The sequence below is a fragment of the Leptodactylus fuscus genome, chromosome 3 (assembly GCF_031893055.1).
Source record: "Leptodactylus fuscus isolate aLepFus1 chromosome 3, aLepFus1.hap2, whole genome shotgun sequence".
In the NCBI taxonomy this organism is placed as follows: domain Eukaryota; kingdom Metazoa; phylum Chordata; class Amphibia; order Anura; family Leptodactylidae; genus Leptodactylus; species Leptodactylus fuscus.
The window spans coordinates 77,888,313-77,900,940 of record NC_134267.1 but is presented as its reverse complement, the minus strand read 5'-3'; the positions used below and the strand labels follow the sequence as shown (position 1 = coordinate 77,900,940).

General features: G+C 37.2%; 1 protein-coding gene across 1 annotated transcript in view; it reads left to right on the top strand.

Annotated features, from left to right (window-relative positions):
* Positions 1-12,628, top strand: part of COG2 (component of oligomeric golgi complex 2) — a 53,121-nt gene that overhangs the window by 20,573 nt on the left and 19,920 nt on the right. Inside the window, exons 10-13 of the mRNA XM_075267772.1 lie at positions 2,911-3,050; positions 8,447-8,508; positions 11,485-11,636; positions 12,053-12,247. Of these exons, the coding sequence (XP_075123873.1) occupies positions 2,911-3,050; positions 8,447-8,508; positions 11,485-11,636; positions 12,053-12,247 (549 nt within the window). The remainder of the gene's footprint in view (positions 1-2,910; positions 3,051-8,446; positions 8,509-11,484; positions 11,637-12,052; positions 12,248-12,628) is intronic.

The window sequence follows — 12,628 nt, the reverse complement described above, 5'->3', positions numbered from 1 at the left end:
TTCAGCTATGTTTTCACCGTTTTAAAGAAAATCTGCATCATATTCGTACATTTCCCTCTCAAAAGTCTTGTAATGTTACACTTTTTAGCCCCGCCCATTTTGCATATTTTAAAAAGTATTGAGTCACTACAGTTTATGACATTTTTCCATTCTCTCTGGCACATGTTGTTCGTAAATATGCCGACCATCATACGTTTTTGGTACAAATTTAAACAGAAAAGTGTCAGACTTCTATTGATAAATATGCCCCAATGTGTTTAAATTACCATAACAACCATAACCGTAAAAAATACCTTCCTCATAGTGTATATGTCTGTCCCATGCCACAGAACACCTCTGTCTTATTCAGGACAGATACATTGTACTTTACAAAACCTTTGAAGATGTTTACTAATTGTATGCCATTTAGATACTGGGGTTGTTTTTTTTTTAAACAAAAAAAAAAGTTATGATCTATATGTTTACATACATAGAATTTTGGGTTGTACAGGGGAGGCTTTATTAACCCCTTAAATGTCAATCCTATTTTGGCTTTAAAGCCCATGGGAATTTTTGTTTTTGCGTTGCTGCTTTGGGAGAGCCATAAACTATATGAGGGTCTGGTTTTTTGTACAGATGAGATCTATTTTTCAACAGCACTAGCTTAGGGCACATATAACGTAACTTTATTAACTGTTCCTGGGTGTGAATGGAATATAACAGAAGTTTTCCCTTTTGATTTTTTGTTTTAAGTTCCGAGTCGTCCACTTTGTGGTTTAAGTAACCTGATTCTTTTATGATATAGGCCAATATGATGATTATGTTGGTATCAAATGTAATCTTTTACGTTTCATTCTTTAGCACAATTTATCTAGCCTCATTCCATTAGTCATAACTTTGTTTTTACCTCAGTGTAATCGTATGTGGGATTGTTTATGCATGATACAGTTTTCATTTGTACAGTTTTGAATTGCCTAAGGCATATTAACATTTATTACTTGATAGAAACCGAAGAAAGCCAATCTATAATGTACATTTATGCCATGGGGACTTAAGAGGTTAAACAATTCATGCTTTAGCTATAGTATGTTCTGGCATCTTTCTTTGTAGGCTTAATATACAATGCATTCAAAAAGTCTTCAAACCATTTTTTTTTATCTCAAGGCCTTAGAGGACCTTTTATGTCCTCTTTAAGTCCTTGAGATAAAATGTCCGCTGAATTCAGTGCACTGTCGGCTTTCCCTACTTCTGGTTCTGTTCCCCAAGGCTGGAGATATTGGTGCTGTTAGTTTCGGCACCATTTTCTGCCCACCGTCAGAAGGGCGTTCCTGACAATCTAGCTGGCCTGTGAGGAATGCCCCTGCTGACAGTACTCGTCCATAGCCTTGTACTGGAGGGGGCATTTCTCACAGCTCAGCATCATCGCTGGGTGGTAAGGAATGCCCCTTCTGACAGTACAAGGCTACAGATAAGTACTGTCAGGAGGAGCGTTCCTCATAGGCCAGCTAGACTTTCAAGGACGCTAATAAAGTATATTACAAAATTTATTAATGACACACATACTTCCAGAAAATCGATAGTTGCCCGAAAGTTTATTTACACTTTAAAAAATGTAGGCTTCTTTCTGTGAAATCCTGCATTTTATTGCACTCTTTGCCTTGTTTCTTTGTTGAGAGCTGTTCCCTTTTTCTGATTGTGAAGGTTGCGTGAACTGAAGAGAAAATGAAGATAGGGGAGGGTCACTTCAAATGACTATATCTCGGGAAAATGTCAACTTTCATATGATACCATATATAATGCATATAACTATCCCAATCCAGACTACATTTTCAACCAATGATATCCTACAGAATTGTGTACAGAAAGGTGTTTTGCTTTGTAAGACAAGCTGTAGATTTTATTGGTACCCTTTTGGAGAATGTATGATGCTTGGATGACTTTTTGGAAATTTTGTTTTTCCAGCCAAAATTAAAAAAAAAAAAAAAAAAAAAAAAAAAAAAAAAGGAGATTCAGCCAGATTGGTTTGCTTTCCTGAAGTAAATATTTTTAGATTTTAATAATGGACACTGCTGCCAGGTTCTTTAGTCTATGGAGCCCTGGCTCAAGACACCATGCAAAAGTTTAGTCTCTTAGTGAGAGATATGTATATATACGTATCATAGTCCTGAAGTGGCTCAACAACAGATGCAGACAGCGTCTTTTCTGTCTGGTGTCAATCTGCATTCTCTCTCATGTTAAAAAAAAAAAAAAAAAAAAACTAAAAAACAACCCATAACATGTTTTATTTGGTTATGGTTTTTACTTTTCTGATAAATTCGTGCATGCGTTTTTCTATTACAAAAGTAAATTAACATGACAGGAGACTGTGTCTGTTATCATGTTTACACTTGAGTTAATGGAAACGTATGCAGGGTGCCCATTTGGGCCTGTAACTCTATTGTTGTTGAAGTCCGTTCCTCTCATCCCATCCTATGGCAAATGAAAACAATGGGCATTCACAACAGTAGGGTGAACTTCCTCTCGTTTTTCATCAATGTCTCTGCTATGCCAATCCCTTTGCTATCCATCGCCAAACAAGTCGTTTAAAATGCTAATGTTGGCATACAGCCTGTCAACCAACAACCTGTCCCTCCATATCTCTTGTCAGGCTTGTCTTTACATTACATTGCCAAACTTGCATATACCAATTTAAAAGCTTATAACTTTTCAACAACAGAAGGTCAGAGAGGGGCCCCATACAAAAGGTTAGTACTTGATGTTACATATGTGGAGGTGGAAAAAACACTTGACAGGTTTCTTTTAAGCATTTATTTTGTAACAATGTAGCACTGTTGTCTGATGAGATTTGATGCCATGAGTATAGGATGTGGCCAAATCAGTAATTGACTATGAATATGAAAATAAACTTATTCCATTCTTTTCGTATTTCAGAAATACAGTTTAAGCATGGACTTTTTGAGAAAATTTGAAAGACAGTGTGGTTCTCAAGCAAGTGTAAAGAGGTTACGCGGACATCCCACTTACCACAGTTTTAATAACAGGTGGAATTTGCCTGTGTATTTTCAGATAAGGTAATCCAGGAACACTGAACTTCAAAAATATATTAAAAATAAAAGCAGATCTAAAGCCGCTAAAGCCATTCCTAACACAGGGAAAGAGCCATCCATGAGCAAAGGCAGGAAAAGCTGCTTGGTGTCTGTGAATAATATCTTTCCCGCAATAACACAAGCAGCCACAAGTAAATACAAGTACATAGACTTTTCTTACAACCTAAATGAACGCCAATCAAAAATAACCTACAAATCAATAATTACAATTACAAAATTATAATCAATTCATAATTTATTAGGTCTTAACTAATCCATTAAAAACACATAAAACAAATAGTGGTAAACAATACAAAAGGGTGGCGGTCTCACATATACCAGGGAAGGGTCAATAAATATAAATAAATAAATCATATAGTTGAAATATATTGGCCCAATTTATATATAGAAAAATATAACTATATAAATGCATGTATCAAAAATAAACATATACAGGATATATCAATATAATTGTGACATACTGTATATATAGTTCATAATGTAAATAGAGTAGTAAAAATACCAAATGCAAGAGTTTGTCATATCACAATATTACATCTGAAAATAGTCCCTGCATTCGTATATATTGGTAAATATCCTACTCCATTATCACTTTAGATGAAACAAGACAAAAATAGTTTTTTTTATTTTCTTACATTGTAAGCTGTGAGATGTAAAGAATGTTCAGTCCAATGTAAAAGAAAGCGTTTTGCAGACTTGTGTCAAGGCTTTGAAGGTAAACAACCCCTCCCAACTGCTGCATTCACTATGTGAAGACAGAACAGACCCTCTCCCTCCAATCACTCGTATTGCAGGTACGTACAGGGCTTCTCTATTAACAGGGAGTTAATTTAAGGTAATTTTGCATAAGGCAATCTAAGGTTTTAAAAGCCTATAACTACTGCAAAAGAAATCTTCATGAAGATAATCATAAGAAAGATCATTACTTGATGCTGGGTGTAAAAAAAAAAAAAAAAAATTGACAAAAATCCCTTTAACCCCTTCCCGACATGCGCCATAATAGTACGGCGCATGTCGGGTCTGTAACTATGGCGACCGCCCGGGAGCCGGGCGGCCGCCATAGCCGCCGGGTGTCTACTGCTTTAAGCAGTAGACAACTGGCTCTAATGCCTGGCTCTAATTAGTGATCAGACCCCTTGGGGTTCAACACCCCTAGGGGGTCTAATAAATGCAAAAAAAAATTTAAAAAAAGTTAAAAAAAAAATATAAAAAAATATAAAAAGAATTAAAAGTTCAAATCACCCCCCTTTCCCTAGAACACATATAAAAGTAGTTAAAAACTGTGAAACATATACATGTTAGGTATCCCCGCGTCCGAAATCGCCCGCTCTACAAAACTATAAAAATATTTTTCCTGTTCGGTAAACGCCGTAGCGGGAAAAATAGTCGAAAGTGCCAAACCGCCGTTTTTTCACTGTTTTGATTCTGATAAAAATTTGAATAAAAAGTGATCAAAGCAATAACATTTCCCAAAAAAACTAAAAAGTACACCCGGCCCCGCAAAAAAAGACGCCCTATGCATCCCCGTACACTTACGTATAAAAAAGTTATGGCCGTCGGAATATGGCGACTTTTAGAAAAAAAAATTTTTAACACAGTTTTAGGGGTCAAAATGTAAATAAAACCATATAAATTTGGTATCCCTGGAACCGTACCGAAACACAGAATATAGGGGACATGTCATTTTGGCTGCACAGTGAACGCCGTAAAACCAAAGCCCGTAAGAAAGTCGCAGAAATGCATTTTTTCTTCAAATCCACCCCATTCTGAATTTTTTTCCTGCTTCCCAGTACATTATATAGAATAATTAATGGTAGCATCATGAAGAAAAATTTGTCCCGCAAAAATTAAGACCTCATATGGCTCTGGGAGCGGAGAAATAAAAAAGTTATGGGGTTTAGAAGGAGGGGAGTCAAAAACGAAAAACGAAAATCAAAAAATGCCATCGGCGGGAAGGGGTTAACCCCTTCCCGACATTCGCCGTAATAGTACGGCGCTGCTGGGAAGGGCTTCCCGCAAACCGCCGTACTATTACTGCGGATGCATGGTGCGCACACAAACTGTGTGCGCACCATGCACAGCGGGTGTCAGCCGTAATACACGGCTGACAATGCCCCGTAACACCCGCGGTCAGAACCGGGTCCGATCGCGGGTGTTAACCCCTGATATGCCGGCGATCAACATGACCGCCGGCACCTCCGGCGTTCTGTTCTAAAATGGTGCCGATCGGCACCCCCCGCGCCGGTTTTGGGGGGTGCCGGTGTTCGTAGGGGGCAGCCCGGGGTCTGATCAGTGACCCCGGGTCTGCCCCTTCACTTACCCCGTCCTCGCACCTGCCTGATCCTGCCGTAAATGAAGCTGTCAGCCTGTGCGTCTACACAGGCCGACAGCTTCCTGTGTTCTGCAATACACGTGTAACACGTGTATTGCAGCGTATCTCTATTGAAGCAGTGATCAGCCGATCACTGCTTCAATCCCCCATGGGGACAGAAAAAAAAGTTGGACAAAAGTAAAAATAAAAAAGTTTAAATAAGTTTAAAATAAAATAGAAATAAATAAAGCCCCAAAAATCCCATTTTCCCCATATAAAATGTTTTATGTAAAATAAAGAAAAATAGAAAAAAACATTACATATTTGGTATCGCCGCGTCCGTAATAACCTGAACAATAAAATTAAAACATTATTTAACCCGAACGGCGAATGTCATAAAAAAAAAAACTTAGAAAACTGCACAAAATAATGATTATTCACCACCTTTCCCTTACAAAATGTTCAATAAAAAGTAATCAAATGGTCAGATGAAAACCAAAATGGTACCAATAAAAAGAAGAGGTCTTCCCGCAAAAAATAAGCCCTCAACCAGCTCTGTCTAGCGAAAAATAAAAACGTTATGCCTTTCAGAAGATGGCAATGCAAAAATAATTGATTTTTTTCCCTGAATTGAATTCTATTCTGCACAAATAGCAAAGCATTAAAAAATAATATAAATGAGGTATCGCCGTAACCGTACCAACCCGCAGAATAAAGGTAACATGTTACTTATGCTGTACGCTGCACGGGGAAAAAAATAAATGCTAAAAAGCAATGCCAGAATTGATGTTTCCTTTTACATCCCACCCAGAAAGAGTTAATAAAATGTAGTCAATAAGTTACAGGCACCCAAAAATGGTGGCATTGAAAAGTACATCTAATACCGCAAACACCAAGCCCTCATATGGCCACATTGCCAGAAAATAAAAATAAAAATCTACCTTGTACAATGTGAAGACAAAAACCCCAAAAGTCGCCAAATCATTAGGACATAAGTGGTTGCGACTAGAAGGAAATGTATAAGTTGTGCGAGTGTTTTCAGGGGACCCCCCATATTTAGAGCTTATGACAGATAATACAGCAGCGCTGATCCCCCAGAATGCCCCTCTTCCCCGTCCGTGTCATAGGAGCTAGTGGGAAAATAGAATGGGATTTGGTGTACCCAATTTACTCCGCACAGCTTACACATTCACTTCGGGGTTACTAATGCTCACTACATCACTTGATAAATTCTTTGAGGGGTGCGGTTTTCAAAATGGGGTCACTTTCTAGAGGTTTCCACTGTTTTGACTCCTCAAGGGCTTTGTAAATGCGACATGGTTCCTGAAACTGATCACAGCCAGATCTGCCCTCTAAAAGCTCTTTGGCGCGCCTTCCCTCCTGCGTCTCACTGTGCGTCCATATATTAGTTTACACCCACAAGTCGGGTACTATGGTAGTCGGGAGAACTTGCCTAACAAATTGTGGGACGTGTTTTCTCCTTTAACCCCTTGTGAATGTGCAAATTCTAGGGCTAAACGAAAATATTAGTAAAATAAATTAAAATTTGAAAATTTCACCTCCATTTTGTATTAATTCCTGTTAAGCACTTATAGGGTTAAATTACTAGGTATATGTTGTTTTAGCTTATTTAAGGGGTGCAGTTTTGAAAATGGGGTGATTTATGGGGGGTTTTAATACAAGGGTCTTTCAAAACCCCTTCATAACTGGATTAGTCCCTTAAAAAATGGGTTTGGGAAATTTCTTGAAAATTTTGAATATTGTTGAAAATATTAGTAAAATAAATTCAAATTTGAAAATTTCACCTCCATTTTGTATTAATTCCTGTTAAGCACTTATAGGGTTAAATTACTAGGTATATGTTGTTTTGGCTTATTTAAGGGGTGCAGTTTTGAAAATGGGGTGATTTATGGGGGTTTTAATACAAGGGTCTTTCAAAACCCCTTTATAACTGGATTAGTCCCTTAAAAAATGGGTTTTGGAAATTTCTTGAAAATTTTGAATATTGTTGTTTCACTTGTAAATCTTATAATGTCTAAAAATTAAAAGGGCGCCTAAAGTTTGATGCCGACATAAAGCAGAGATCTGGGACATGAGATTTATGATATAATTTTGGCGGTCTGACTATCTGTATGTAATGCACATCATTTCAAACTTTATAAAATGCGTATTTTTCAAAATTTCCACCAAATTTCCAATTTTTTGATAATTAAACACAAAACATATCAACCAAAATTTACCACTAACATGAAGTACAATGTGTTATGAAAAAACAATCTTAAAATCACTTTGGTAAGTTAAAGCATTCCAAAGTTATTGCCACATAAAGTGACACACGTCAGTTTTGAAAAATCGAGCTTGGTCAGGAAGTCAAAAAGTGCCATCGGCGGGAAGGGGTTAAGAATTATCTTCAGAATAAAAAAAGATCAAAGCATCCCCCACGGAGCCCTGATCACAGTATAAACTTATGTTTCTATATGTTTGTGTATACTAATTTTATTGTAGTTTTTATTACTTTTTCAATTACACTGAGATATCATGCCATGAAATCTTAAAGGGGTTGTGTGGGTTTAAAAGACATCTACTTTATAAATTACTGTTATCATTTACCTTGATCATATTATATCACAATCTTCAGGAAATGAACATAATTTAAAAATGTTATCTCATTTTTAGGCCTGGATCACATCTCCATTTGGTATTCTGTTCAGGGAGTACGCTTGGGTGTACCCCCTGAACAGAAACCTATATGCAATAATGCAATGTGCCTGCGGTGGAAAGGGGTTAAAGTACAAGTAGGCCCTATTAAAAAATAATAGTAATAATGATAATCTAAAAAAAATGACTTGGTATACTTTTGTATAAAATGTATATGTAAATGTTTGCTGCTGTTGCGAGCATGTACAGTTCACTATGTGCCTATTTTGTTATATTGATTTACATCTCATTACAGTTTTGTAACATTTTTTTTTTCTTTTCCAAAGAAAATACTAAGCCATAGACAAATGCTTTGCAGAACTTTCTAAGAGAATTCTGTTTTATTCTTTAGGTTTAAAGACCTAGCAGGAAGCCTAGAATCTGCATTACTTTCTCGTCTAGATGACGCTTCAGGTAGAGATCATCATTTCAAGTACTTTTATATTTTTATGACCTTTTTCTATAATTGCTGAAATAAATGACTTGCACTGTGTCACTGACAGCAATAATGTAATGTAACAGACTATATGGACAAAACTATTGGCGCACCTACACAAGATTTTGAAAAGTGTTTCTGGGAATTTTTCCCATTTATCTAGAAAAATGTAGCATGCAATTCCCTGTTCTAGTTCATCCCAAAGGATTTCAGTGGGGTTCAGGTCAGCACTGCGTATGGATCAGTTAGTTTCTTCCACACCAAACTTACCCAGCCTCTGTATTTATGGATCTTGCTTCCTGCACTGGGTCACAGTCATGCTGAAACAGAAAAGAGTATTCCTTTAAGTGGTTCACTTCTTCATGATTTAGTTGCTGTTCTTCCTAAATGCTTCCGTATTGACAGCTGACTGTGAAACTTTTTCGCACCTATAGATATTTCACAATAATAAAAGAAATTTCCGGCACTCAATGAGTATACTTCCAAAAGTGAATATTTGTTTTGACAAAAACGTTTGGGAGATATGAGTAACAGGAAGCCAAATCTAGATACGTGGGAAATCCAGGAATGAAGGTGACACCTTCATTCCTGGATTTCCCATGTAAATTTCCCACGTAAATATCTCCTACCGACAAACTGATGAAGGTCTTCTAGACCAAAACATTTTTGTCAAAATAAATATTCACTTTTGGAAGCATACTCATTGAGTGCCGGAAATTTCTTTTATTATACTGATATGGCGGTGAGAAGCCATTTCCAGGCACCAGCATAACCACCGAGTGACGGTTCATTATCTGTAAAATAGATATTTCACAAACTAGCCATCTCATACATATATTTGACTTTCAACTATTTAGCAGAGGGTTAGTTATGCAGATTCTTGTCGCATATCTGCATTGTTACTGTTTTGCTCTTAAAATTTTTTTAATTTATATTATTTTGTAAATCCGCCTTTTGGCTTTCAGTACTGCCTAAATCCTTCAGGGCATGCTCTCTATCAGGTTCAAGCTTGTCTCGACTGAAATTTGATCTCTTCTACATGTTTCCAATGTTGGTACATACTGGTCGACTCACTTGAGTACAAATACAGCTTTTTCTTCAATTCTACCCACAAGTTTTCTATTGGGTTGTGGTCTGGAGACTAATCCAGCAACTCTACTTCATTGTCATTGAACCAATTCTTTGCTAATCTCGACGTATGCTTTGGGTCGTTGTCCTGCTGGAACACTGTGTCTTTTTCAAAGTACTAATACCATAGTACTAATGTACAAAGTAACTCATATTGTTGGATAATCACATATATTAGGCCACCATTGATCCTGTCAAGTATCCAACTCCTTTTGACTCTGAAACAACCCGATGATATCAGGCTTCCTCGACCAAACATGACAGTTCCTTCACTCTCTCGATCTGTTATCCCCTTTTCCTTTGAAGGTCCATTTGCACCTGTTTGATCCCAATATGTTGAATTTCTTCTCATTGCTCCAAATTACCTGTTTCCAATCTTCTACGGTCCATTTTTCGTATTATTTTTGCAAACTCAGGCCAACGCTTCTTATGATTATATTAAAGTTAAGGCTTTTGCACCTTTTTTTTTGGGGGGGGGGGACAACCATTCCTGACTTGTGTAACGCGCATAGCACTGTGCTTGCTTAGACGTTTGTGATTTCACCTTTTAAGAAGCATACAAGCCACTTCCACTGCCGTGTTTGTCGCACCAGAACTGAATAGACCTTGTGATGAGCTGACTTGTTGACTCCATTATTTTGCATGGACGTCCACTTCTTGGCTTTAAATGGATGGATGTATTTCATTTTGTATTCTTCCAGCTGTCATAGAACACACATATGATGCAGTTTGGCAATATTCTTGGCCGAAAGACTGCTATCGATGAGCTAGATAATGCTGGTTCTCTTTACGTGGGAACTCTTCATGGCTGATCGTTGATTTGAACCAGTGACCTTTTACTTGGGAATCAAGTGAATTATAAACTAGGCTATTAGGGAATATGAGAACAGGTTGTAATTTTTAGTATACGTAAAGAAGATTTCTCCACCACCAAGAGTAAAACTGTAACAATACAGTTACATGACAAGAATCTACTTAACTAATCGTATGCTATAAAGTTGCATCTTGACCTAGGCCAAGATGATTGTTTAGTGTAACTAGAAGCTGGTTAGATATGGAGCTTGAAAGGCAAAAGTTCAAAACATTATTACCCTTTTGCTCCTCAGTATACATATATTGGTGCAGACCCAAACAGTGGTGCGGACCCAAACAATCAAGACAGGGACACAAAATATGAAGCAAACTGGTTTATTTAGAAGAAAACTGGAAAATAAATAGACCTTGACTACAGGCATAAAATGAGCAAAACAAAATACAGCCTTAAATTCAGGCAAAAACAAAATTAAAAAAACCTGCTCGTTTGAGCAACTAACTAAACAGAACTGATAGCCTAACTATATGTGTGGCTTACTTCAAGCCACGAACAACACAAGCACAATATTGTCTCACCGGAATCAGGGTTACAGGAAAGAACTATATACCTCCTTTCACTCCATGGAACTGCACTGCAGTGCAAGAGCAGCAGCCTTTGCTGGCCCAGCAATGATCCAAGGATCTACACCTGGGCTGAGGCCTACTCCAGATCCGCCCTGGACCACACATGTCAGAAACCTGGGGGCTGATATATTTGAACTCCAGCTCTCTGCCTGTCACTTTCTCACAATATATATTTGTAGCACTGTCAAAATATAGATCATGTTGTATTTTTGTACATTTTCATGGATCCTTTTATACATTGAAATGTATGAAGAATCCATGAAGATGGGTGCAAGACAGCCATGAAAAATGTGCAAAAGGTATTCTTTATTAATTGCTTTCATTACAAGTCCAGTTTTTTATACAATAGATTGTTAAAAGGTTTTATTGTGTTTTGTTGTCTTTATTAGCTGAAAGTGAATTTTGTCTCCGGGCTACTAGTGTCCTGTGGTCCTGCCTAACTGCATGCTGGTCAGATCAAATCTATCTACCATTACTTGCACACCGTTTCTGGAAGTTGACCCTGCAATTGCTGTCACGATATTGTGTATTTATTAAAGAGGTGAGGAATGATGTTTGTGCCCCTGTATTTCTCCTTTTATGACTGTCTGGTAAAACCACTGGTTGTTTACAAGAAGTATTCCCAACATGTGGGGGAAATTTATGAAGATCTGCTCATAACAACTGGTATAAATGATAAATCTGCTGGAGTCAGTGATTCCACCCCAGAATTCCAGATTCTTATATATGACATAGAAAAAAACAATTTATACTCTGCATGAGGTGTATCATCATTAAAGCATATAGTGACTTTATGTTTGATGAACAGAACTTTGACACTTGATTTTTATTTTTTGTATCCAGAATGATAATTTGTGTTACTGCAAAGATCTCTCAATGTTTTTGTATTTTGGCAGGGCTAAGAATGTAAATTTGTGTGTACATCTTGTTAAATGATGCACAATTCTAATTTTACAGTTATCAAGCTGTGCCACTTCAGAAGGCAATATAACTGAGAGAAAAAGTTTAATACCGACCCATGGAAAAGAGGAACCTTCTGCCTTCAATTCTGAAGACCAGCAAACTGGCTCTACACCAGATACCCAGACTTCTGTTTTGACGACGCATCAGATGATTTTCATTGTTGCAGATGTAGATAAAATAATGGAACGGGTAAGAACAAACATTGTATTTTAATCTATTAGTGCGCCTGTATATAGTTCATTCAACTCACAGTGACAGCATGGGAATTACCGATGGTTGCCAGTACATGTAGAGCTCTTAAACTGGCAGTAATCTGCATGCGGTTACTACAGCTTGGGTACACAGTATACAGACACACTGTTACACACTTTTCATCCATTTATTACTGATTTCTTATAAATTTGTCAGACGTGCTTCATATTACATTATAGGGTAATACACTGAAGTACGCTTATGGTATGATTTTTATCCATTCCTATATACAGTAATGAGATAAAGTTTAATACGAGTGTGGAAAATGTTGCGAAGTAAGAATGCTTTCAGAAATAGAAGACTGTTACTATCATCTTT